This window comes from Alexandromys fortis, unplaced genomic scaffold (genome assembly GCF_014885135.2).
Source record: "Alexandromys fortis isolate MF-2015 unplaced genomic scaffold, M_Fortis_MF-2015_v1.1 scaffold_368, whole genome shotgun sequence".
NCBI lineage: Eukaryota > Metazoa > Chordata > Mammalia > Rodentia > Cricetidae > Alexandromys > Alexandromys fortis.
The window spans coordinates 561,266-589,216 of NW_026068243.1; the positions used below are offsets into that span (position 1 = coordinate 561,266).

The window sequence follows — 27,951 nt, forward strand, 5'->3', positions numbered from 1 at the left end:
ATTCCTCAATAACTTATTGAACTTGCATTTAATAATGGAAAAATAAAGTAAAAATAGAAGCAATAAATATGATAAATAAAACATAGTGAGATGAGATGTATTATGTGCTACAGGAAAAATAGTAAATAGCATCTGAAAATATCGGTAAAAAAATCTTAGGGAAGAGTGGTAACCAATGGCAATATTATGTTTGGTGGTTAGAGGCACTCTTCCTGGGAAGACCTGGAGGTGCTAGAATTGCCCAAGCAAATGTCCTGAAGGAAAGCAAAGGGAGAAGCAAGGCCACAGTCCTTGTGGCTGATGCATACCTAGTTTGTTCCATTTGAGACAGTGGGGCTGAGGAAGATTTTGTTGAGTAGACAAACAACAGATGACCACGACAAAGAACAATGTGCCCAAAATGTGTGGCATGGTGGTTATTGTTTAGACTTTGGCTTTGACATTAATGAACAATATATGTTTTTAATTGTGAATGTTAAGATCATATGTCTGACTTGTATCAGAAGATTTAGCTCAGTGGTAGAGGACTAGCTCAGAATGAACAAGGTCCTGTGTTTGTTCTCCAGCTCGATTAATAAGTATAAAAGTGCAATTAAAATCTCAAATACATTTGAGACATGTAGATGTTACTTCTCATGAATATAATCTAATAAAAGCTAGCCAGACACAAGTGTTATGAGTGACTAGATAAAGATCCAAGATATCATTTAGATTACGCAAGGAAAAGCATATTGGCATACATTTCAATATCTAGAGATCATCAGCCTTTTACGCAAAAATAGCTATATATATTATAATTGGAATATATGTGATGAGAGGGTGGGCCTTCTGCCAATGCAGCACAACGTGAATCTTGATTCCTTTTTACTTTTTTATTGAGCTACACATTTTTCTCCAATACCTTCCCTTCCTCCCCTCTCCCCTTCTACACTGTCCCGTGACTTACACGCTTCCAATTTACTCAGGAGATTTTGTCTTTTTAACCTTCCTATGTAGATCCATATGTGTCTCTCTTAGGGTCCTCTTTGCTCCCTAATTTCTCTGGGTTTTTGGCCTGTAAGCTGATTTTTCTTTGCTCAGTAATATAATTTAGCTATATCTAACACACGAACACATTGTGACGTTTGCTAGCACAATCATAGTGCTTCTGTGGAACGCTATTTCTAAGGAACATCCACGTCTGTCTCTCACTGGGACCTTCCCCTCTAGCTGTTACAGGTCCATCTCTATTATCCTCACACTGAAGACTCCCCATGCATGATCCTGTCCTTCCAGGAACATTTCTCACATCATCTTCTGTTCTAGTTCTTCCCTCACGCAAGTCTCTAACCTGTATCTTAGCTCTATCATATGTCCCATAGCTAATTTCATGTGCTGCATCTGAAAGAAGGGAGGAAAAAAAAACACTTACTATCTTGTTCTAAACTATCTTTGAGAATGTAAAGAAAATGTATAAGAACAAATAGCACAAGAAGTAATATTTCTTATAAAGAAAAGGTAGTCAAGTATTTGGAATCAAAATGCGGGATTATAGGGTTGTATACATTTGTCAATTTCATGGTTTTGATGTTAATAAGATAAACTCTTAACAGTCTTCACTATGATGTCAATACATAGGCACTGTTGTCTGCAATTTAATTTAAGCCACAGTTGAAAGGAAGTATCCAAGTGGAATCTTAGGAAAAGTCGAGCAAATACAAACAATATAAAAGTCAAGCAAATATAAATACAAGGATAGAAAGTTGCTTACTAAAATCAAGAAGGAGAAAAAAACTGGAGGAAAGAAATCGAAGGTTCAGATTTGCTTATGGACAATGAGTTAAGTTCTAAGAATTTAATATTCACATAGACTGCGGTGATAGCTTTGTATTGATACTGAAAATTGGCTAAAAGATACATGCATTTGCACACAGAGTGCCTCATGTGTAATCTTTCAATCTAGTTTTTATTTCTATGCTTGTGCATATGAAAACTTGTCATATCTTAAACACATTTAAAATAATTACATAATGTCATAAGCCATATGTCTGGGTGTTCTCTATAAAATTGCTTCATGACTGAAAAATATCAAAACAATTTTAAAAATTACTTCATTATTAGTATATTTTTAAAAAAATTTTCAATGGAAAAATATTTAAATTGAAAATCACATACTCTCTCTCATACACAAAGACAGATTCAGCTATTAAGATAAGATACATCAGTTTGTTTTGCTAAAAAAAAAAAGTCTTCCATTGTGTGATGTTCAGGACAAAGTATACACTTTCAAGTATGACTTGTGCTCCGTGTTCTAAAGAAAATAAATAATGAATTCATTTTATCTCAGTTCTCATGTCTACCATCATACCATTAGATCAGAAGGGGAACATTGCCAAGAACAGATTATGCCAAAGTTGAAATCATTAACTTCTCTTGGAAAATTTTACTGCTCGCTCTCATTGTTGCCAAGTTACATCTTTCTCAGTAATCGGTTTTTTTCTAACATATCTGCATGAAAAAGCTGTTTGATATATCAATGATTAAACTTTAGTGAAGGAGTGATGCAGAAAAAATAGTGGAAAGAATTCTTTGAGTGAAGTGTGCATGCAAGCATAAGAAAAAAAGACTCAACAATATAAAATAAAGTCCTAGGAAATAGTAATACAGAGATTGAAATAACACATTATTAATAATGACAACTAAGCAATTCTCTAAAATTAGCACGTATATGAGTTTATTAATAGCACTATGCCTCTTGACTGTGAAGACAGTGTATCCAGCAACCCATCTTCCTCTTGCCATTTCTTCCCCACCATGATGGAGTGAGTCCTCTGAACAACGTGTTTTCTCATTATTGAGTGGTATTGGGAATTTTAAGTTGAAGAATAATCTGATCTATAAGAACAGAATTCTTCAAAATCCAGAAGAGGCATTCCAATCCACAGATGTGCCAACAACCACTCAGGAATCAATAAAAGTGAAACTAAAAGCAAAAATGACTCCCCTTAAAAAAGAGCACAAATCTTTAGCTGATGAACTCAAACGTTCTACAATAGGTCAAATATGTCAGATGGAGATTTCAAACATTTTTCTCTTTAGAAATAACCAATGGTGTAAAAGAAAATACGAACATGGATTTAATTCTGGCCACAGAGGGGAAGGTGAAAGCATAGGACCAAACTAGCCCCTCTGAATGTTGTTGACAGTTGCACGGTTGGGACAGACTGGAAAACCACTGGCAATGACACCAGGATTTATCGCTACTGCTTGTGCTGGCTTTGGGGGAACTTATTCTTTTTGGATGGATGCCTTGCTCAACCTATTTATAGTAAGTAGGGCCTTGGACCTTCCCCAAAGCAATGTGCCTTATTCTCTCTGAGAATTGGATGGGGGTGGGGTGGGAGGGTATGGAGAGGGAATGGGAGGAGGGGGAAGTGGGAACTTGAATTGATATGTGTGTGTAATNTAAACACGCTTGGCTAAACAAAATTTGGCAAATGTGTTATTAAATAATACAAGAAAAGTGGAAATCATCTAAAGTCTTCAGAGAGAACAAGAGGTAAACATGAAGCACATAGAAAATGGTGTGGTTCCCATTCACGGAGTGACAATACTACACGGCTGTTTGAAAAAAACATTCAGCAGGAAGGGTCAGAAATCACACGTGTTTCAAGCCAGAATAGCAGTGTAGGGAAACATTAAGGGTTATATTACTTTTCCTGTGAATAATTTGACTTAAACATAGCTCTCTTAAATTATCATTATGAAAAAAAATTAAACCCTGTTAATCCAATAAAAGCCACTTTATTTTTCTGCAATAAATATTTTGGATGTGCAATGCTTTGAAATTTAATAGACTTAGGCAAGCACCATTAAACACCCTCTTACTGACTATAAAGAAGCATTAAGCCCCTCCTTTAAGCGTCATAATTAATTATAGGTTAATTTCTGGAAGTTGCTGCAAACCTCTGTACTCTTTCATATGAATGAGAGTGTAGAGTCTCTCACCACTTCAAGTATGAGTCAATTCCCACTCCTCTAAGAACACTAGTCTTTGTTCTTAAAATCCTACAATGGGAAAAGAGAACATGCCCTCTACTTAGTAATAAGCAGTGTACCTCCCTGCTCTGCGGAAGCTATTGCACTGTGTTCCTTATGAGAAATAACACATTGTAAAACACAAAGAGGGATAGCAATGTGTAGTCTAGATGATCAAGAATAACAAAACGTATCTCTGTGCAACAACAATGAATGAAAGAAAAGAGCTTCAAAGAGAGTGGGAGGGGGTATATAGGCTGGAAGAAGCTAAGGGAGGGGGTAAATTATTTAATTATGTTAATCTCATAGAAGAAATAATTTTTAAAACTTATAGAAGAGAGTATTCACTTGATTTCTCATGAAAATCCTAATTTCCTTCTCTGGCATAAATTAATGATCTCTAGAGGGAATGCAGTTGGGAAGCCTTTGTCCTCTCCATAAATGCAGTATGCAAATCTGTACTATAGACAGTCTGTCAATGTACTCTCTCCAGAGTCCCTGGAAGAAATTGTGTTTGGAGTTAGAAGATGTTTTTATTTGGATTCTAACAGGAATGATGAGCTGAGTCAGAATTTAGTAATGTTCAATATACTATACTGCTCAATATAATAATTAGAGACCACTAGTTTAGTTTCAGGGGAAAGTGAATAAATACAAACCATATGAAGTTTCTACACACACTGTAAAATACAATTTGTGTGACCATATGAAGATGGTCTTCTAATGATTGGTTTGAAGGAGATAACTTCCAGTTTGAGAGGGAATCCTGATATGTGCTCAATTGAGAGACGGTCCTGCTATGTGCTCAATTGAGAGACGATCTTGATATGTACTCACCTGCTGCACAAAACTTGTGTTTAAGTGTCATGTTTGTTTTTTAAGTTTATTTTATTTAAAATTTTTAGTTTAACTTTTCACCAGTGTGTATCAATTTTACTTTTAGCTTTGGTGTTTTAATTCATGCAGTGTACATTGACCAAATTAACAATTAGCCCTTTCTTTTTCTCTTATTTTCCTAAATTTGTGCTCTGCTTCATCTAAATATTAGTAAAATAGTTTAAAGAATTCTAGGGATAATACAGAATTAAGTAGGAATACCAGAATTCTCACATTTGACCTTCTGCAAATTTTACTCGACCTCCTCCCTCACATGTCCATTCGTCACAACAGATGACAACATTGGCATACTATTGATCTAATGCAATGGTGTACATCATGTATCTCTCTTGGCTATTTCCTCCGGAAGCTGACAAATGTTTAAGCATGCATCTTAAAATTCCATGCAAAATGGTTCCATTGCCCTTCTTCTGTGTCTCTTCCTCACTCTCCTTCCCTTTCTGAACTTCTGGAAACCACGAGTTTCATCTATTATCTCTATCACGATGTGTTTCCCAGAAGTCACGTAGCTAGAACCCTAGAGAATGCCATCCCTTTTGGGTGAATTTTTTCATTGGCAGCATTCATTCATGTGAATTTGGAATCACAAGTGATTTGTGACTCACGCATTTGTTACATTTGTTTTTGTCAGTGTACCTCAGCGTTGGTTTTCAAGTTATTTCTTTTATTGTTTGAGATTTCTCCCTTCCCTTTTCTCCTCCCAAGTCCTCAAATAGACCCCTTTGTTCTTTCAAGTTCATGGCTTCTTTCATCAATCATTGTAATTACATACATATGTGTAGATGTATATATACATGTATTCCTAAAATACAACCAGATCATTCTCTTTTTCATTACATGTTTGTGTGTGTGTGTGTATGTGTGAGTGTGTGTGTGTGTCTTTCAGAGACAACAGTTTTGAATCTACAATTTCCATGTGGAAAGATGATTCATCATGCAATGATACTCGATACTAGCTACCACCCCTGATGACCTGAGTTCAGTCCCAGAAATCCACAGGCTGAAGGAGGGAAACACTGAATCCATAAACTGTCCTCTGACCTCCATGTGAGAGCTGTGGCCCTTTATTGGCTTCTCCATATTTTAATTCGCCATATTTTTTTCAGAATTTTAAACAAACAGACCATTTAAAACACAAATATTTACAATGGGAATAACTCCTAGTAAATTAGGGAAGTAGGCACATGTGTCTGTTCGCAGATTTCTGTATTTTGCTATGTGGTTGCTATACTTCACTATAAAAACTGTTAGGACCCAAAGTAACAAAATGGTAGCTATACTATTTCTCTTTCAGTCAATCCAAGCTTACTTAACATGCTATTTTTCCCTTTTTGCCATGTACGTCCTATGACATTCCCTGGAGATAGAATTAGGAGAGAGCTCCCAGTAGTGCCCTGTATGTCCTCTCATGGGGGAGAACAAGACATCTGGAGTCTACAGGGTAGAGTATAGGGCTCAGGAGATCTGCAAAGAAGCACTCTCCAGTCCTCAGTTAAACACTGGTCACTGTGGCTATGTTAAGAAACTCTAGGAGTCAGGTTGGTTAGTTGGATTAGTGGTAAATGCACTGCCACACGAGCCTGATGACACGAATTCTATCACCAGAGCCCACACACAGGTGAAAGGAAAGAAGTGACTCTTCAAAGCTATTCCCTGATCTCTAGAGGCATACAAACAAGCATCAGACACATCATCATCATCATCATCATCATAATCAAATTTAAATAGAAATAGAAGCTATAGAAGACTAAGAAAAGAACTGCCCAAATGAAATACATAGAGAATAACTTCTCAAACACTCACACAAAACTTAAATTATTTTACAATCCACTGTGCAGAATGTAAAACTACATAATACATAGCATCTAGATCTTGAGATACAGGGTTTCTGTGATACAGCAACATTGGCTTAGGATCAAAATTGTCTTGTATGCATCTAAGAAAGTCTTCAAGGAGATCTCAGAAAATAAAGACTACTTTCAAGTAATTTGACTGAAAAAATGAAAAGTATTGATACAAATACAGAAATATCTACTTTCAATCCAAATAAAATCTACATGCTCAGTTTTCTAAAGGAAAAGGAAAAAAATGCTTTCTTATCTCAAAAATATCACTTATATAAAGTGGGCAGAAAAGGCCCATATAATGTAATTTATAGACAGAATTATTAAGTGAATTACCCTATCTGCTTGAGAATGCATAAGAAGAATGAAGCCTGCTAAGCAGATACAAGGATAATCGAGAGATCCGAAGTATAAAACATATTTCCAGAGAAGGGTAGTGTGCCATATGGTATTAACAGTGAATTTAATGGACTCCAGAAGCAAAGAGAAACATAAAATAGCCAAGAATACGTTTTATAGTCAGGTTTTTCTCTGCATTTAAATCTAACCCTTAATTACCCTCCTTACCAAGACTACACCTTCATCAGTGATGGAACTTGGTGGAGGAGCATTTGACTAGCCTGTGCATGTCCCTGGAAACAAACTCCCATGACCAAAAAGAATCTACAACGTTATACTATAATTTTTTAAATTATTTTCTCATATTAGTTCATCTTCTCAGAATACTGGGTTTAAGTGCCTCAAGTTCTTCTAATAACTCCCAAGGCCAAGAATTCAATCATTACTACCTCTTGGCCAAAACTTCTACACACTACTTCCAGTAAACTCTTTTCAGTGTTATTTTACCAGTCTATATATAGTTTTAATTGTTTTTTTTAATGTTACATGCCAGCTTCTTTTGCTCATTTTTAAATTTCCAGAGTTCAGTAATTTCCTTGAATCCATAGGTTTCAAGTTTAAGTACTTGAGAAAAGACTGGAGAATGTAAGTTCTATAAAGATGTTTCTGTGTTCTATTTTCGACATTTAAATAAATATGAAATTATGAGTGGCTAGTTATTGTTTTGAAAGGCAGAAAAGGAATTTTTATTGTTCTCCATTTGCAAGTTGCTGTCTATATGCATGGACCTGCAAGACATTGTGTATTTGTGCAGACACAGGAAGAAGAATGTAATGACTTATAACCTAGCTTGGATGGCCCTAAACTTGTAAATGTCTGCTTGGTTATTGGCAAGCCTGTAATGAAAATTTCAACAAAATGGTGTTTTTAGACCTTTAAAGGTATGTTGAATACAATAGAAAACATCAATTTTATTTAAGATGAGAGTTTTGTGAATAGTCAGGGAACTCTTCTTATGAAGGTAATATCTGAACCTATATATCTTTTTTCTTTTCTTTTTGAGATTATAAGATAATTAAGTCATTTCTCCCTTCCTTTTCCTCCCTCAAAGCCCTCCCATATATACAGTTTTCAATTCATGGCCTTGTGGTTCATTGTTATTGCATGCATAAAGGCATACATAAGCCTCATATTCCTAAATGTAACCTGCTCAGTCTGTATAATACTTCTTGTACATATGTTTTCAAGCCTGACCACTTAGTGCTGGATTACTAGTTGGTGTTCTTTTCCCTAACGAAGACTAGTTCTTCTGCTCTTAGGATTTCTCAGTTGCATGAAGTCTTGGGGTGTTTTCCCCATCCAGTTTGAAATGTCTATTGTCATCCTTACTCAGCTCTTGATTAGGTGAACATCATAATAATACTTTATTATATTGCTTATAAAATACAAAAGTCAGAATCAAGTTTCTAGTCCAGAAATACTTCTCTTAGAACAATAAAAGCAAAAGAGTTAAAATGAAAAGTGTGTAGTGTGTTTGAGAAGGAAAAAGAAAGGCAACTATGTCTAATGCCTAAAACTGACATAAAATACTGATTTAATTGAAAAAAAAATAGTAACTAGCAATCATAATGCAGACACTGCCTAAAATCCAGGAACTGAAAGAAGCAGCCTTGTAAATCCTATCCACCTCCAATGTCTACCATTTGTCTGCTTAGCGAATACAAATTATGAACGCATCCACAGTCGAACAACTGATGATATTCAAGTTGTACTCTTCTTGTATTTAGCATATCCCTTGAACCCAAAAATCCTCACATCAACATTTTTCGTTTCCTCGTAGATATGGTGCCAAACCCTATTAATATTATACACACATTATTCAGACTCTATTCCAGGTTGCTGTTATTAGCTTTGTGGCCCTGAGGCTCTGTTACAGACAAGCCCGAAATACATAAATTGCAAGGTAAGGATTTGATTGCAATTATCACCGTGCGCTGCCCAGGAGAAACGCTGGGTGTGCTATCTACAATATACTTCATTATGCCTAAACATCATTTTTGAGTATTGTTCTTGACTGGAAAGGGCCTGAAATAGGTTTCTTTGGTGTCTAGTGTCTATTCTTTAGAGAAATCTATTGCATAATAAGGGTGGAGGTTGTGGCTGAGTGACAATGTATAGGTACTTGGATTCGCACGTATAGATGCACTTATAAATACAACCGGAGAGCATCATCCAGAGTGTATACTCCATCAACGTTTCTGTCTTATCAGACCCTGAAGTCCTCAACGACATGAAGCCAGCAGGCACTGTTCTGCTCCTGATCTGCCTGACCTGTCTGCTCCTCTCTGCAGGTGAGTGCATAACAATGCAGCAGACTTCTGGGCCAGACTGACTGATGCCAGCAATTGGATTCCAGTGTTGTTTTCTATGATGATGATAACGATGGTGAATGATGGCCTTTCCGTTTCGGTGGAATTTTAGTGAAAAATAAGCTATTTTAACTTTTACTATAGTTCTCTGCTTAAAGCACTTTTCTTCATTTCCAAAATCAGTTTCTTGCTGTCTAGGACGAGAAGGCTAGTTTTAGGTTTCATAGGCTCCCAAAGTCCGACTTTGGAACTGTAGCCCATTTGCATTGCTATGTGTGGGCCACCAAAAAAGACATTTGGTTAAAATTAACCTTCCATCCTTAGGGGAACTTTGATATCGACACGAGAAATTCTCCTAAAACATCTTCTTTAAGAAATTCTTATTTAATATGCTTCAACTATAAGCATTCTTCCGGGATATGGCATAAAAAATCGGAGTCATTCTTTTTTTTACCCTCTAAACTAACAAAGTAAAGAGAGAATTAGAGAAAGAGGAACAGAAAGGGAGAAGGAGCAAAGAAGTGGGAGACACAGAACATTGCGATGATGTTGGAGAGTAGAGAGCCCAGGGCTGACAGTCCAAGACTTGTTTCCAATGTTCATTCTCCTACCACCCCTATACATACTGCATATGTAAATCCAGTGCTCTGCCTGCTAGTTTGTCTGATGTTAATGGTAGAAAGGAAGCTCACATGAACGGATATATCTTTCAACCACAACAATAAAATGCTACCTAGCACATGGGCTTTAGATCCTAGCAAGTCTAGATTTTATTCCTTATTCTGCCATTTATAAATATAAGTATTAATACTTAGCCAAATACTTGTCCCAATACTCCATTTCCTTACTTTGTTTGCTGGTTATTTTTGTTGTTATTGTTTGTTTTGTTTTCTGCTTGTGGCTTTTTCATTGTTTTTTTTTGGGGGGGGGTTGGATTATTTTGGTTTTTTTTTTTTTTTTTGAGACAGGGTCTAATTGTGCAGGCCTTGCTGGTCTGGCATTTGCTAGGTAGACCAAGATTTGAATTCTCAGTGGTCCACCTGTTTCCTCAGCTCTGGAATTAAAAGCATGTACAATCATTCACAGCCTTCCTCAGCTTTAAAAATAGGATTGTTATATGAGTTGATCCATATAAGATTTAATGCAGTACTTAAATGTATAATTCCCACAATAGAAGGAGCTATGCTAAATCAAAATTGACAAATTACAATTATTCATATTGAATTTATTTAAAATTTATTTAGTGTTTTTGTTATATCACTATCCTTTCCAAACTTTTAATTCAGAGATTTCCAAGTAAATATATACCCGTATTCAACAAAGAATAGCTCAAGACTTTTTCTTCATTTCTCCATGGAGAGGCTTGCTATCTGATAAATCAAAATGTGGAAAACTTAATTGCATAAAAGTACATAAAGCGCAAACATAATGAGAGCAATGTTGTCCTAACCATGCATAGGACAACCTACCTCTGGCAGTTAACTCCTATGAAGTTAACAAGCCGTGTTCCTCAGTGTAGTTCTCCATCCACAAAGCAAAATGGAGGTGAGAGGAGATGACTGTGATCAGCTGCAGCTAGAAAATGCAGTCGTCATGTGTGACTTATTGGCGTCTGTTCTTTCCCTGCAGATGCTGTGAGCCAAGGAGGTTTTCAGGTATGTGCCTCTGGTTCCTTCTGTAGCCATTTCCCCAGCAAGTGCACCACATAGCCCAGAGAAGAGGTGGAAGGAAGCCAATCAAACTGCTAACAAGAAACGCTGCCGTTCTAGGGGTTTTGCTCTCTTTTCAGTGTATTTTCACTTTCATAACAGAACATAAGTATGCTTCAAGGAATTTTGAGGTATGTAACGCTGTTTCTCCATTCTGTAAGAAATGAAATAAAAAAAAATATTTCATTTAATTTACAGGCTTTTTGCAGAAACTATGAGAAGACACTGGGTACTGATGCAAAATCATGCCCCAAGATCCACAAACCAGTGTGTGGCACTGATGGAAAAACTTACCAAAACCGCTGTGAATTCTGCCGAACAGCCATGTGAGCAAATGGGCCTCTGATATCATGATGTTCTTGGTTGGGTCCAGTGGCATAGGCGTCTATGAATAGTTTATTAATAATTTACTGTTTCATTAGAGTTAATTGTATATGAAATAAAGTAATATGATTGTCTCCCAATCTTAAACCTAGAAAACTAATCTTTGCCTCCTTTACTCAGCCTAGAATTAACCCATTTCTATTGCACTTTATCTCTGAACAGCATTTCTTTTCTTTCAGGGAAAGAAGTTTTGGAAAACTTGGTTTCAAACATGAAGGGAAATGCTGATTCTTTTGCACAACAACGGGTGCACCTCTGGATTAATTTTTACATTAAGATGTGTATTCTGTATTGCCCAATCTCCATGGCAATGTGCTTGCGGCCAGTTATTATGCACAAGACAAAATTTTAATAAAGTTATATCAGTAACATTTCTAAACCAATGCTTTGTTTCAGATAATGAAAGTGCCTCTAAATAATTAAGTTAGGTGGACTGTTACACAATTCAATATGAAATAAGAAACTTGAAAACTAAACAGAATATTACTATACTTGCCTGACCCAGATCTGCCCAATCACAGCTCAGTTCTTCAGTAGCTATGCAGAATGTCTGAAGAAAATCAAATTGGTGAAGAACATCTATGTATCTGACACATGATATATTGGAATAGTGGCTTTTCATAAAGAGTATGTTTAGTTCCATAAAGTCTCAATAAAAGCAATGAGGTCATAAAGTGATAAAAGATGGTTATTTGCCCAAAGACGGCAGGGAAGCAGAAGTGGGGAGGGTTCTGGATGCACACTGGAGCATTGGACTAAGCTCTCAAGGTCCCAATGGGGAGCAGAAGGAGGGAGAACATGAGCAAGGAAGTCGGGACCACGAGGGGTGCACCCACCCACTGAGACAGTGGAGCTGATCTAGTGGGAGCTCACCAAGGCCAGCTGGATTGTGACTGAAAAACCATGCAATAAAACCGGACTCTTTGAACATGGCGGACAATGAGGGCTGATGAGAAGCCAAAGACGGGGTTTTGATCCTACTTCATGTTCTGGCTTTGTGGGAGCCTAGCCAGTTTGAATGTTCACCTTCCTAGACCTGGATGGAGGGGCAAGGACCTTGGACTTTCCACAGGGCAGGGAACCCTGACTGCTCTTTGGATTGGAGAAGAAGGGGAAGAGGAGAGGGGGGAAGAGGAGAAGAGTGGGAGGAGGGGGAGGGAAATGGGAGGCTGGGAGGAGGTGGGAATTTTTTTTCTTTTCTTTCAATAAATAAATAAATAAATAAATGAAAGTGGAATAAAAATGTAAATAAAACCATCACACACCAAAAAAATCCAATAAAAAAATTACTCCATTTAATATTTCTAGAAATAATTACTCAGTGTCTATAATATACCAGATGTCATTCCAATAAAAGGCAAAGACAAGATTCCTACTTTGAAGAACCATATAACTTACTCGGTGGACAAGACTATGAGTTAAATATGTTTTTAGTTATTAAAAAATGTAAAAGGAAATGAAATAGAGGCACATGGCAGAGATAACTGAAGGAGTGTTTTGAGAAAAAGATTGCTTGAAACTGATTCTTTGGAGCGGATATTGAAGAATGAAAAAATAGAGAGAAGGCATTTCAAGTAGAGAAAATAAAAATACAAAACAAATGTAAGTAAAATAAGATTGGCAAAATGACATGGGTGAGGATAGCCACACAAAATCTGAAACATTGCTTCACTGCAAGAACCTATGAATATATACTAAGAAACAATTCACGGAAGACATGTTGTTTTGGTAGACCCATGATATAAAAGAAGTTTGCTGAGTTAAGAATGAGGAAAAGTTTTGCGGAAAGAAATGATAGTTGTGAAGTCTGAATTTGAGTAAACATAAATAAGATACAGACTTGGTCAGAGTACTTCCTCATAAATAGATAGATAGATAGATAGATAGATAGATAGATAGATAGATAGATACATACATACATACATACATACATACATACATACATACATAGATTCATGTTTCCGGGAGCAGACATGTCTCACTGTCATAAAATACCATAGCTTATTAAACATCATAAATGTGATTTTATGTTAGTTTCTGAAGCATTTGAAGATCACTTAATTAAAATACATGTTTAACCTTGAAAACATGCTTACCTAGAGTCCTGACTAAAATAGTCTTTGAGGCAAGATTATCTCAACTATCAACCTTAAAGTTGTTCTGAATACAGGACTCTGAGGAGACTATTTCAGAGACATTCTGAGAGACTACATCACGTGGGCCACCCATCATTTTTATTGGTGTCTGGTTCCCTTGCTCTGAAAACACACAAATTTACAAGATGACATACATGTTTGCATTAATACAAGTATGGACTGTGAGTTGTACACAAGCTAGCCAAAAAATTATTTTCTGTTTTGTGTTTAAGCAAGTAAAAGACATCTGTAAACTTTATTAGTTTTTTGGGGAATGTATAAGGCTTCTATCCACGGCATATGGGAAAATGGCATGTAATAAGTCATGAAGACTCAGTAGGCAACAAGATTGATCATGTCTCCTCGAATCTCAGAGTTGTTCCTATGCCAAGGGATTACCATATTTCACCTTACAGTTTTTTCTAGATTTATTTCTTTAGTCAAAATTTTCAGGGGGTCTCCCCCAAACAAACCTGGTCTCTATTAATTTTGAAGCCAGTCTTTCATTTCCTCTGGAAACAAAAGCAGGTCCTCTCCCCCAATGCAATGTATTTTTTGAATTCTATTTTAAAGTAAAGGCATCCCTAAAGTAGCTAGGGCTGTTTAATGCAGCAATTCCTTTTCAGTCCCATGTATCTTAGCAGCTACTGTTTACTGATCATCATCCAAAAAATCCAAAGTCAACAAAACACCTTACAAAATCCAGACTCCCTGTGTATTTCTCATCTTATGTGACTTATTCTTTTTATATTACTTTACTCTTTCTTTAAAGACTTTACTTAATTATTTATGAACTTTTCTCCTATGACTGCTTATACCTTTTTACCTTTTTTCTTATGCACCTATTCACACTGTGACCTGTTTAGAGATTTTTTTTTAAATCTGGACATGTTTTACTGTGTGTCTGTAGCATTCTCTGACCCCATGTGTCAAATATTAAACTGCTAAGCAGCAGCCAGGGCTTTCACCTTGCTTCTTTGGTGGTTGGCTCTCTCCCTTCCTTGGATCATGAGAGGCACACCTTCCTTCAGCCCCTGACCCTAGCAGAGGGCAACTAGAAGTTGCTTCTAACTGAGAGATGCCTTTAACCGTCCCAGCTCTAGGAAGTTGGTGCCTGTACAGTGGCAGCATTTTTTACTTAGCTTGTTGTTTCTACTTAGCACACCTTCTGTTCATGTGCTCTACTACACAGCTACACCCATCCTCATTTTTGTTGTTGTTTTCGAACTTTCTCAGGCTCTATGTGGACATGTGGGCCCCACCTTGGGTACCATTTATAATTAGAATTTTCTTTGGGCCACGAACCAGCTCCCAAATAAAGACATGGAAACTTATTGTTACTTATGAATGCTTGGTCTCAGTTCCTAAAGTCTATTTATTTATAGAATGTACAACAGGCTACTGTGAAATATTATCAGCCCACTGTGACAAAGAATATGTAAAAAAAAACTATTTGACAAAAGCATTGTAGGCATGTGGGTGGTCAAATTGAAAAAAAAAAAAAAACTTTGATTCTTTGAATGCTTTCTATGTGCCAGATGTTGTTTTAAGAATTTTAGAGATCTTAACTCTTAGGTTCATGTAAATAAACAAGTAATTAGGTAGGTAGGTGGATAGATAGATAGATAGATAGATAGATAGATAGATAGATAGATAGATTATAGATGATAGATAACAGATAAGTAGATTTTAAAAAGAAAAAATGGGCATTTTATTTGTTTATGTTGGCTCCAATAGTTTTTGGAAGCCTTAGCTCCTGATCAACTGGCCTTGTTGCTTTGGTTCTGGGTTTGTAAGTAAACGGAGAATCAGTGTATCAGCACATGGCAGAGGAAGCCCATTTACCCTGTGGCCAGGAATAACAGAGAAGAGACTGCTATCCCATAGCACCATTGCAAGGCATGTCTTCAGTGTCCTAAGGCCCTCTTGGCCCTGTATGTTATACATCCACCACCTCTCAAATGGTGCCATTGGCTGGAGACCAGTCATTTAACACATGGGATCCTCAGAATAATCCAAATATAAACAATTGCACGGTCTACATGGCTCTTCAAGCAATCCAATATAGTCAACCAGAAACCTAGACCATTAAAATTTCCTGTGTTTTAGTTTCTAATACTTTTATAGTTTTACAATTGCATTTAAATCTGTTATTCTTGAGTTGTATGAAAGATTGTGCTTATATTAATTGTTTTGCATATAGAAATCTTATTTCAACTCCATTTGTTCAAATAACAGTGTACGGTCCATTATATTGTCATTATTATCTTGCCTAAGTTCAGTTGGTTATAATTCTGTGACTCTGCTTACAAATTCTGTATTCTGTTCCATGGCTTTCTTTATCTAGTCCCTTGTCAGTATCAGACTATCTTGGTTATATAGCATAGGATAAGTAATGTAGCATTTGATTTATGTAATGTAGGTCTTCTGTCCTTTTCTTGGCCATAGATACTTTGAAAATATGATGGAATTTATGAATTTGAGTTTTGAAGATTTAGAAACAAACAAAATATTTTTTAAAAAATAATAATATATTTTGTTTGTATACATGTAAGAATGGTAATTAAGAGATTGTTAGTTTTGGAGAAGAACGTGGGCACAGTTGGATGAGGCATGGAAGGACAGAGTGATAGAGATGCAGTGCTCATGTATGAAGTTCTCAAAAACTATCAAATAAAAGATGCCACAATAAGTAGTATTCGTATAACTATCTTGATCCAATGTCGATAGTCAATGCCACATCAAGCTTAGTGGATTACAACAAGCACACATTCAAACTTTCACAGTTCTGTGGCTTTTGAAGGCATGACTATACTAGAAGGAACATTTGTCTTCATACACTATTGTCATAACAGGATATTCAACTGAATTACAAGATGGCTTCAGTCATGTGACCGGTATTTTAGCTCACATGAGGATCTTTCATTTCATCTAATATTCCCAGGCCTCATAAGGCTTAGACCAAAGCTTACCATTCCTCCATACCTAGTGCCTCCTATTGTAAGGAATGTGACAATAGCTCAAATTTCAGGAAGAGGGGGTAGATTCTTGTTCTGTAGAAGAACAGAAATATGTAAGGATATATTGATGCTGACCTTTGTAACATGGTTCTAAAGATATGCTTTTTCTTCAAAATATAAACCTAACTCTGAGTGGCTACTATATAGAATGTGATTAGAATCAAGGCTTAAGTAACAGGTTAACAAAAAAATTAAAAAAAAACTAATGACTGTGTGTTTAATTTCTCTTAAATATGAAGATGCGACAAAAGTCAAAACTAATGTTATTCTTAAAGGGGTAAATAGAGGTGAACTAGTTGGTTAGAAAGAGATTAAACTTCATTTACTATCCCCAAATTTACAGACACATACAACAAAAGATCTTCATGTAATAGAAGTCTTGGGAAGAAGACTTCTCTTGTAACCAGAGTACTTCATGATTATTTTAATTATACTCTATTTTGTATTTTATTGGTGTTTCTTCATTTCATATGGGTTCAACTAAAATGAAGTCAGCAAAGACATGTGTCTACTTTCCTCCAATGCTTATGCTAACAGAATAACATTGGCTGGCGTTAGTGGAACACGGTTCTGTGTCAGATAAATGTGTAACCCCAATAAATAATGATGAAACTGAACGCAACTGAATTTCAATTTGCATTGAAACTTCAGGTACTGGCTAAAGTAATAAACACCCACAGCAGAGAAACTATCTCAAGCAAGATTTCCATCATTTCTTCAGAGCTCAACACACTAAAACTGGTCCCTTGTGTCGACTCAGAGATTGTGTAAATTTATTAATCAGTGAATCAGCTAAGGAATTACAAGGGCCCTTGGTGCAGAGGGATTACTTAGTGGATGGCCTTTAGCCTTTCTGGATTCTGTAGTTGATAAGATTGGTTAACTAACTGGCAAGCTTCTCTCTGACAACTTTAACAACACAACAGGATGCTGCATTTAGCAGGGACTGTCTCTCTTAGAAAAGTTATACTCCAAGACCAGAGTAAATGTTTTCCTTTTCTATCTGGACCCAGAGAGACATACTGTTTTTGTATCACGATAGTCTAAACAATGTGATTGAACCCCCTTTTTTTTCACTTCTTCGGTGTTCAAACTCTAGAACTATTCTGAGCGTCACAAAAATTAAACTGGACACTTGTTTTTCTCTCCCTGGGAAAGAACAAGTGAATACAAAAAGAGAAAATTATTGGAGAGTTAATAGCTTCTCCACTCTTGGGTGTGTGGCAAATGGCCTGATATTTAATCAAGTAATCTGGATATTGAAAGTCCACTGCAGAAACCAACTCGCCTCCCTCCCTTCAAAGCACTTTTGAAAAAGGAGGGCAATGCTGGCACAGTGCCAGCAGGCAGCAGGCATTGTCCGGTCCTGCTCCAGCTTTGTCCCACTCCATTTACAAAGCAGGCTCGTGGGCACAGCCATGTGGATTTCAAGTGCCGGCAAAGTATTAAATTGACATAATTCAATCCAGGTAATCAGGATTTGAAATGATTATTGATAGCAGGAAATTGTGTTTTCTATTTTCCCACCTCCAGAGTAAATCCATTTTAATCCTAACTCTAGCTCATTTTATAGACGGAGAAGTAAAGAGAAAATCAAGACAGAATAACAATAAAGATGCTACGAAACAAAGGCATTTCCTTTCCAAAACACAGCTAAGTGTCTAGAGAAACTCAATTCCTAGATTGACTTCTAAACATGATTTTTTGACAGGATACTAGGACAATTGCATTTTGTTTAAACAGTTGCCTCTGTAGTACCTCATGCTACACCTGCTTTTCAACCCCGGGGTAATTGACATCTCAAAGCAACACACATTGTAAGCAGCATCCAACACTTGTAAGTCAGGACTTTATAATGATAGTTAAAATCACCTGAGATTCTCCTTTGAATCCAAAGAGTTTGCATCAAAACCACATTTAAAGGCATTGTTGCTTTCACAGAATAATTGTTCTTGGGTACGTGTGCTTCATTTTACTACAGGGAGATTTGTGATGAGTTTCCTTCAATGTTTTAGATAGCAAAAGCACACCTATACACAAACACTTCACCTACAGCACACCACACACGTACACATACATCAAATCCACACACAGAGACACACACTTGAACACAGAGAATTAGACACAGACACACACACATGTGCACACACACACACACACACACACACACACACACACACGGCATTCCAAGCCTATTACATTTGGTTACTCATATATGCATGTGTTTAGAACTGAGCTCTTGGATTAGATAACCTATCAAGTGGTTGTTCCTGAAGGACACTGATTCTCCCAGTCTTCACAGCTATTTAATTTTCCGAGCTCTTCATCTTGGTTGTGGGCTTTGTGAGATTTCCTCCATCCATATTGCTATGCAAACTCTTTTTGTCATTGTCTGCATAACAATGATGTTAAGATTTCATGACTTCCTGCCATGTGTAGAAGACACAATTTCACAGCAAGCTTTTTGTTTTTCTGGCTCTTATAATATTCCAATACTCTTCATAATGTCCCCTGAGCCTCAAATGTAAGGATTGTAATGCAAATATGTAAACTGGGACTTGGAACCCCATGATCAGTAGTTTACTGCATTTGGACTAGTTGCAGATTTCTGTGATATTTTCTATTAGCTGCAGAATAAAACATCCTTATGATGGCAAAAACCATCCACCTACATCATGCTATTTGATGTCTAGGTGTCATATTATCAAACATATCTTTTGGACCTGCTCTAGATAATTTGAATTTCTTACATGGAGCCTTCAACCATGAAGACAATATTGCAGTGTGTTATAATACTAAGTTTAAAATCAAGTGCACCTCCCGAGGTGCTTTTCACATAAGCATCTGTATGGTGCTATAACTTGAGAAGAAAAGGCCACAGTGTAATGTTATTCCCCTACCATGAACTCTATTGTCTCCTGCTAACTCATAAAAACACATTACATGTCATCATTCCCTACTGAATGCATTCATAACTTACTAATGACCAATAGCTGATGCATTTAACTTGATTTTAATATGTAATTTGAGGTAAATGATTGGTATAAATTTCAGTTGAGGGAAAATGCCTTGAAGGTCCCCATCATAGACATATAAACTTGTTGAGTGAATAGCAACACCACCTGACAATAAGCCATTCCTTAGCAATAAAGAAATGAACAATAAATTCAACCCTTCCCCAGGTGTGTCTCCCCATTTTCATCCAGGGAGAAGATAATTCGACAGACGCATATTAAAGTTTGGATATTTATGGGAGTTTGGGGTGTGAGGCTCAAATTCAAGAAACACCTTCCTCTGTGAAAGTTTACTGTGGAATTTTCGAGACAGTGCTGAACAGTATTTAGCAATAAGGGTGGAGAATTTTTCAAATATATAACATGGTGGTCATGAGCGTGGTTTACTTAGAAAGGAGCTACAGAAGAATTACTTCCGCTGTCCAACAGCCAAGTCTGAATCTCCGGGCTCTGTCATGGGGGGGTTGACGTTCCTTCCCTTCATGTTCCTGGTTGTGTTTTCAGGTAAGAAAGTTGTGTCTGGTGTCTTTCTTTCCAACTCTCTAAGGACAGAGTTCAAATATTTGAGGATTGAGGTGATGCTATATCAGAATCAAACAACAAAAATGGCAAAGATGATTTCAGAACGATAAAGACCTAGAGGCATAAAATGGTGACTGGGTACAAGAATGGAAGACTTGTGGTCGGACAGAAGTATGAATAAGAGGTTAGAAAAGGCTTAGAGTACAAAGGTACTGTCAATCAAAAAATGTTATATAAGAGCATAAAATTCAATTTCATATCTTGCAAGAGAAGGGTGGTGTGCTGTGAGCCAATGTTCTGTGATTAGATTTTAATTTTATTTTAATCTTGAATTTGTATATTTACATAAATTGCTTAAGGTGTTTGAGTGTCTTATAAGTAAAATAGAAATAATTTGTTTCCCCTTTTTCTTTAGAAATTGCAAAGGTGGTTACATCAGTTGACATTATTTGAACTCTTTGTAGGTGACAAATACTGCTATACTTTCTAGTTTATACTTTAATATAGGTGGGGTTTTTTTTTTTTGGTTTTTCAAGACAGGGTTTGTTTTAAAAGATTTGGTTTGGTATGGTTTTTCATTTCCACTTCTGATTTTATGACCTCTACTCTATGCCAATGTTAGACTTTCACCCCTTCCTCTTCTTCACCCCCCCAAATCCACATCAGCACCACTTTTTGCTGACATATCCATGCTACCTAGTCTCTCATTCATTTTGTTTTGTGTGTTGTAGAACTGACTGTATGACTATGCTGTCCTATTTACATATTTGTATTCATTGACAGATATCTCAGAATCATGGTCTTTTTTTGTATCTTTAACTCAAATTATAGTCCTGGCACAGTAAGGGGCTCTTTAAACATAAACATTTCCTCTAATTGGATGAATGACTATATTACAATCATGATTCCCCCCCCCATACTCTATCAGCATCATTCAGAATGCTGCCGGCTGCTCAGAGTTCTGCCTAGACAAAGTTGTGTCTGCCAGCCAGTATACCAGCATGCTCAACACCATTGCCAATACATTCAGTTATGTTTAAAGTGTGTGAGATTCGAAGGTGTATACTTTTAAAGATATCAAGCAGCGAAATTTAAAATTAAAATAAGACCCTGAGTAGAAATTGGAAACCATCTACCTCAAGATGATTTTAAGTTGTGTACCATGAGCAGAGAGTTACCCAGGAAAACAAAGTAACATTGAAGAAAATCTTAGAAGAAACCTCAAGATAAAAAAGAAGAAAGGTGACTGCTATCAAGAACAAGATGAGACAAAAGGAACACTTTTATTAACAAAAGATGTGACCCAGAAGATTGCCATTTTGCTAAGCTGCAAAATATTAACTTTTGCTTATTGTTTTTTGACACTAACACTGGGGGACCATAATCTGAAAATATAAAAAAATATAAGTGATATTTGAATTGCCAGAATAAATTGAAAACATGGAATACATTAGTTTTAGAACATAAGTTTTTTAATTTTATTGAGCTCTACATTTTACTCTGCTCCCCTCCCTACCTCTCCTTTCTCCTTCAACCCTCACCCAAGGTCCCCATGCTCCCAATTTACTCAGGAGATCTTGTCTTTTTCTACTTCCCATACATACATCTATGTATGTCTCTCTTGGGGTTCTCATTGTTGTCTAGGTTCTCTGGGATTGTCATTTGTGGGCTGGTTTTCTTTGCTTTATTGTTTAAAAACCATTTATGAGTGAGTATATGTGATAATTGTCTCTCTGTATCTGGGTTACGTCACTCAAAATGATGTTTTCTAGTTTCATCCATTGTGTAAATGTACCACATTTTCCTTATCCATTCTTTGTTCGAAGGGCTATGACAAACAATGCTGCTATGAACATAGTTGAGCACATGTCCTTGTGGAACGATTGAGCATTCTTTGGATATATACCCAAAAGTAGTATTTCTGGGTCTTGAGAAAGGTTGTTTCCTAATTTTCTGAGAAATCGCCTCACTGACATCCAAAAGGGCTGTACCAGCTTGCATTTCCACCAGCAATGCAGAAGTATTCCCTTTTCCCAACAACCTCTTCAGAATAAGTTGTCATCAGTGTTTTTGATCTTGGCCATTCTTATGGGTGTAAGATGGAATCTCAGAGTTGTTTTCTCTGATGACTAAGGATGTTGAACATTTCCTTAAGTGTCTTTCAGTCATTTTAGATTCCTCTGTTGAGAGTTCTCTGTTTAGGTCTGTACTCCATTTTTTATTAGTTTATTTTTTCTTTTGATGACAAAGTTTTAAGAATCTACTGCTGCTCCTCGTCTAGACCAGTATAACAATCTCTATCTGAACTCAACTTTTTCTTATGCCCACAGGAAGTATAGCTCTCATCCCAGATCAGGCTTTATTTTTTTTTTCAGCAGAAAGAAAGAGGTCATTACATAAAACTACAACTGATCTAAGTGACAAAGAGATCAACTGACCATGGGGTTCCCTCCTCCAAGCAGCATTTGTAACACAAGCCTTGAACTTCTATGCTCAGGGAACATCCTGGGAGAGAGGCAGAAAGAGTATAAGAGCCAGAGGACTAGGACAGTTGCTGGAAAATAGACTTTACTGGGGGAAAATGACAAAGAAAAAAGATATTATGATGGGGAAGAGTGGTTCTGGGAGGATTAGGAAGGGGGAGTTGGGGCTGAACATGACCAAGATACATTGTGTGAAATTTTCTAAGTCTTAGTTTAAAATTATACTTTGAATAGGTGTAATATAATACCTTAGGATAAACTTAATAAAGGAAATGAAAGACCTTTACAATAAACATTTAAGACACTGAACAAATAATTTAAAGAGAATTCTAAAAGATGGTAAAATCTTCCATGTTCATAAATTGGCAGAATCAATATTGTAAAAATGACTGCATGGATTAGCTTAACCTACAGGTTCAATGCAATTCTGATTAATATTCCAATGACATCCTTCAAAGAAACAGAACATTAATGCTGAAATTTATATAAAAACAAATAAATAAAAATATATCCCAAATAGCCAAAGCCTTGTTAATAAAAGATGAGCTCAATTGGAAGTGTCAAAATTTTTGTTCTCTTAGAGCCATTGTAAAAATAAATAAATACATAAAAAATAAAGAAAGGATACATACAAAAATACACGTAGTATCTATCATTTTCTATAGTTTAACAAAAAATAATATAACCAACACTATAATTGATGTTGGGAGTTTTGCTTAGAGGCAAATAATGCTTTCCCTGCAGGCTGGAAGAGACTTTGTTCTTAGAAAATTGATAATCAGTCATAAAATGTATTCTATGATAAAACAGAAGCTTAAAATAGGTACTGAGCAGAGACTACTCTTATTTCTTATTTCTCAAGAAAAAATGGGAAATAATGACAGAAAGGAGGCCTAGTTAAAAAGAAATCAGATAACACTATTTACAAATGAACAAGCATGCTAGATGCTATGCTATTTTGGAAATTATAACTCATTAAAGAAAAACAGTTGGAAGAACCTACATATTCAATGTGAGAGAAAAATGGGCAAATTCCTACTTGGAGTTAATTTTTAAAAATTCAAGAAGTCATATGATAATCATATCATGTGGTGAATTATTTGTTTTAAAATATTAAAATAATTCCTCTTTTATTCTTTTTCTTATTTTTTCATTTCAGTTTCTTCTACCCAGATTTTCAAACCGAGTACTATCAAGCTGGAAGAGAATCAAAAACCTTCACTTAGTCTAGAGACAAAAAATGAAGCTAATCCTGGGGGAGGGGAGAAACCTGATGAACAAGGAAGTAGTCTCACACCAGGCAAACCAGGAATGCTCATTCTGAAAGGACAACCAGGGTATTCCAACCAACCAGGCAAACCAGTCGGCGGTGACCAGCAAGGGAGGCCAGAAGTTCTTAAAAATCCTGGGATGCCCAGTGCTTGGATTTCCCAAGGGAAGTCAGGGGAATCAAACCAAAAAGGAACTTCACGTTCTTTTAACAAACAAGAAGAATCAGGATCACGTAGTCAACAAGGAAAGCCAGGGTCTCCTAACCAAAAAGGGAAGCCAGTATCACCTAAGAACAAAGACAAGCCAAAGTCTCTTAGCCAAAAGGTGAAGCCAACACTACCTACCAATAAAGGCAAGCCTGGGAGTTTAGAATCCTCTAGCCAAAAGGGGAAACCGGGATCCTCTAGCCAACAATGGAAGCCAAAATCTTCTAACCAACAAAGGAAACCAAGGTCTTTATATAAACAAGAAGAAAGAAAAAATGAAGATAACTTATCAAAGGATGGTACAATGAGGATTAAGGTTAGTATTGATTCTGTCTTATTCTTTAAACTTACTTAAGTCATTCTGTTTTCCAAGCCTGATAATAGTTAGCTGAATACCACAAACTAAGAACAATTTGCAATGCCACTGACCAAGCAAAATGAAAGCAACGTTAGTTTCACATTCGTCATCACTGAGGGACTTTCTGTTTTATATCATTTTTTTGTTTCTTTCTGTCCTCTCCTGTTCAAACCCTCAAACATAAACTGAATTAATGAAAAATCTCATCAACCGAGTCCATCCCTCTTGGGTTTAACTTTCACACCCATTTCAATCGCAGATGTAATCTGTAAACATGATCATTCCAAATGAAACTGGTCTGCTGTTCCTGATCAAATTTCTTCAGTGCCTCTAGTTTCCTAAAAGATGCAACTCAAAATCCCGAATGTGACTTCCAGGGATTTTCAGTGTTAGGACCCTGTTTGTCATCCAATGTCATTCCAAATGGCACTTACTCACATGGCGTCCATATCACAGAGTGCTGTGATAGTCTGCTAATATATTCCTGAGCATTTCCTGCATCGTAGAAGTTATGCTGTTTCTTTATAACTAACCATCTCTAGTTTCAACTCAATCATGAACATGGTTTAAAAACTACCATTTCATTTTAACCTCTATTCTTATAGTCTAGGATAAATGAAACACAAAAATCAGTTCTCCTGGTTTGGTCAATGGATGGAATAACAACATGCTTGATGCTTGTGAGCTGTTTTACATGAACAGGAGCATCTACATATTCGGCGCGTATCCTGTATCCTCTCCTGGGTCCTGCCTTCTTTCCCCTGTGGCTTCCTGGTTCCATCTATCTGAAAGCTTTCATATTATACTTATACCCTAGTTTGATAGAAAATGTCCTCTATCTTAACTTAAGGATAACTTTATTATTTTTTATCATGAATTACCTATTTTCATCTTCCTTTCTGGAGAAAGCTATTTGTTCTTCTTAGTGTCTCTTGGTTGCTTTAAAGTACTACTTTCCCAGAAAGAAGGCTGCCATCCTTCTTAACATTCTGAGCAGGTCGCTGAGGTCTTCAGAGCATCAAACAACTTTGGCAATTGTATAGTGCTTATAAAATGGGAGAAATAACTATCTGTTTTTTTTTAATTTATATATTTCCCTCCCCCTTCCCCAGTCCCAGTCAAATCCCCCTCCCTCATCAGCCCAAAGAGCAATCAGGGTTCCCTGCCCTGTGGGAAGTCCAGGCACCACCCACCTCCGTCCAGGTCTAGTAAGGTGAGCATCCAAACTGCCTAGGTTCCCACAAAGTCAGTTCGTGCAGTAGGATCAAAAACCCATTGCCATTGTTCTTGAGTTCTCAGTAGTCCTCCTTGTCCGCTATGTTCAGCGAGACCGGTTTTATCCCGGGCTTTTTTCAGACCCAGGCCAGCTGGCCTTGGTGAGTTCCAAATAGAACATCCCCATTGTCTCAGTGTGTGGGTACACCCCTCGAAGTCCTGAGTTCCTTGATAGTGCTCTCTCTCCTTCTGCTCCTGATTTGGACCTTGAGATTTCAGTCCAGTGCTCCAATGTGGGTCTCTGTCTCTGTCTCCTTTCATCGCCTGATGAAGGTTAATATTCAGGAGGATGCCTATGTGTTTTTATGTTTTTCTTTGGGTTCTCCTTCTTATTTAGCTTCTCTAAGATCAAGAATTATAGGCTCAATGCCCTTTATTTATGGCTAGAAACCAAATATGAGTGAGTACATCCCATGTTCCTCTTTTTGGGTCTGGCTTACCTCACTCAGGATAGTGTTTTCTATTTCCATCCATTTGCCTGCAAACTTCAAGAAGTCCTTGTTTTTTACTGCTGAGTAGTACTCTAATATGTATATATTCCATACTTTCTTCATCCATTCTTCAATTGAAGGACATCTAGGTTGTTTCCAGGTTCTGGCTATTACAAACAATGCTGCTATGAACATAGTAGAGCATATACTTTTGTTGTATGATAAGGCCTCTCTTGGGTATATTCGCAAGAGTGGTATTGCTGGGTCCAGGGGTAGGTTGATCCCGAATTTCCTGAGAAACCTCCACACTGCTTTCCAAAGTGGTTGCACAAGTTTGCATTCCCACCAGCAATGGATGAGTGTACCCCTTTCTCCACAGCCTCTCCAGCAAAGGCTATCATTGGTGTTTTTTATTTTCGCCATTCTGACAGGTGTAAGATGGTATCTTAAAATTGTCTTGATTTGCATTTCCCTGATCGCTAAGGAAGTTGAGCATACCTTAGGTGTCTTTTGGCCAACTATCTGTTTTATAGGCTATATATGAATAAGTCACCATCATAAGGTTATAAACTTTTGACTAAAAGTGTCTCATCATTCTTATTAATGATTGTCTTCATGGGCTAACCAAAACTGTGAAACTAATCTTCTGATGTTTAGTAATTTATACTCAAAGAAATATTGTTATGTACTACATAAAGAAATTGTGCATAATTTTATGCCTGCCTCATCTTTCCTTCACACAGAAAAAAAAAACAATAAATTTTATGCTATTTACATTTGTAAGTATGGCTTTTCCCAGACTTGCTGCTCCTTTTAGAGTTAAGATTTGTCTCTAAATCATTTAAGAGCAGGTTATGTTTTAGAAACTTTGTGGTAAATAACTACATCTTTAAGTCACTGATTAGATACTTAACACATTCATGTGTGAGGCTTAAACCTGAAAGCACTATGCTTCTACGCCTACAATTGTAAAATAGATCAAAATATATTGTTAATTCTAGACATTCACATAACCCTTTAGACCTATAGATTCAATGTAGTATATGTAAAAAGGGAATAATATGATTAACACATAATAATGCAGAATAATGCTTCTCAATAATAAATGAACAATTAATGTTTTCTTTGATCATTTTTGAATCAAACTTATCACGCTGTTTTTACCTGATGCTCTCTCCCATCTTTGCAGACTGGAAGGATGGTCAGCAAGAGCTCAGATGGTAAAGAAAGGTGCGACTCAGTTTACAAACCAGTCTGTGGTTCTGATGGAAAGACATATGGGAACTCCTGTGTATTTAAGGAAGCAAAGAGGTAATAATCTTTTTTTTCCTTTTCAGTCACAGAAAAGAGAATAATATTTTCTATGTCTAGATAATCTTCTCTCAGCAATGGTCCCAGTGATTATTTGTCAAAGAAAATATTTTAAAAAATAATATTTTCTATGTCTAGATAATCTTCTCTCAACAATGGTCCTGGCTATTATTTGTCTGAGGACATGTTTAAAACAAACCTAATTCTCTTTTAAAACTTGTAGGTGTGGGTATCTAAGGAGGCCAAAAGAGGTTGTCAGATCCCTAAAACTGGAGTTAACAGGTGGTTGTCAATCACTCAATGTCAACACTGGAAAACAAATCCTGGTCCTCTATAAGAGCAGCAAGTTCTCTTAATGACTGAGA

The 27,951-nt window shown here is 36.6% G+C and overlaps 2 protein-coding genes across 2 annotated transcripts; both read left to right on the top strand.

The window, feature by feature from the left end:
• The first annotated feature begins 9,387 nt into the window (after positions 1-9,387).
• On the top strand, positions 9,388-11,787 carry LOC126494016 (serine protease inhibitor Kazal-type 12-like). Its single transcript, XM_050131178.1, has 4 exons — positions 9,388-9,448; positions 11,096-11,121; positions 11,374-11,501; positions 11,739-11,787. The coding sequence occupies exons 1-4, from the start codon at positions 9,388-9,390 to the stop codon at positions 11,785-11,787; spliced, it is 264 nt and encodes an 87-aa protein (XP_049987135.1).
• An 8,396-nt stretch (positions 11,788-20,183) lies between these two features.
• Positions 20,184-27,942, top strand: Marcol (MARCO like). Its single transcript, XM_050131175.1, has 4 exons — positions 20,184-20,232; positions 23,893-24,527; positions 27,465-27,586; positions 27,810-27,942. Exons 1-4 carry the CDS (start codon positions 20,184-20,186, stop codon positions 27,940-27,942), a joined length of 939 nt encoding a protein of 312 aa, XP_049987132.1.
• The last annotated feature ends 9 nt before the right edge of the window (positions 27,943-27,951 follow it).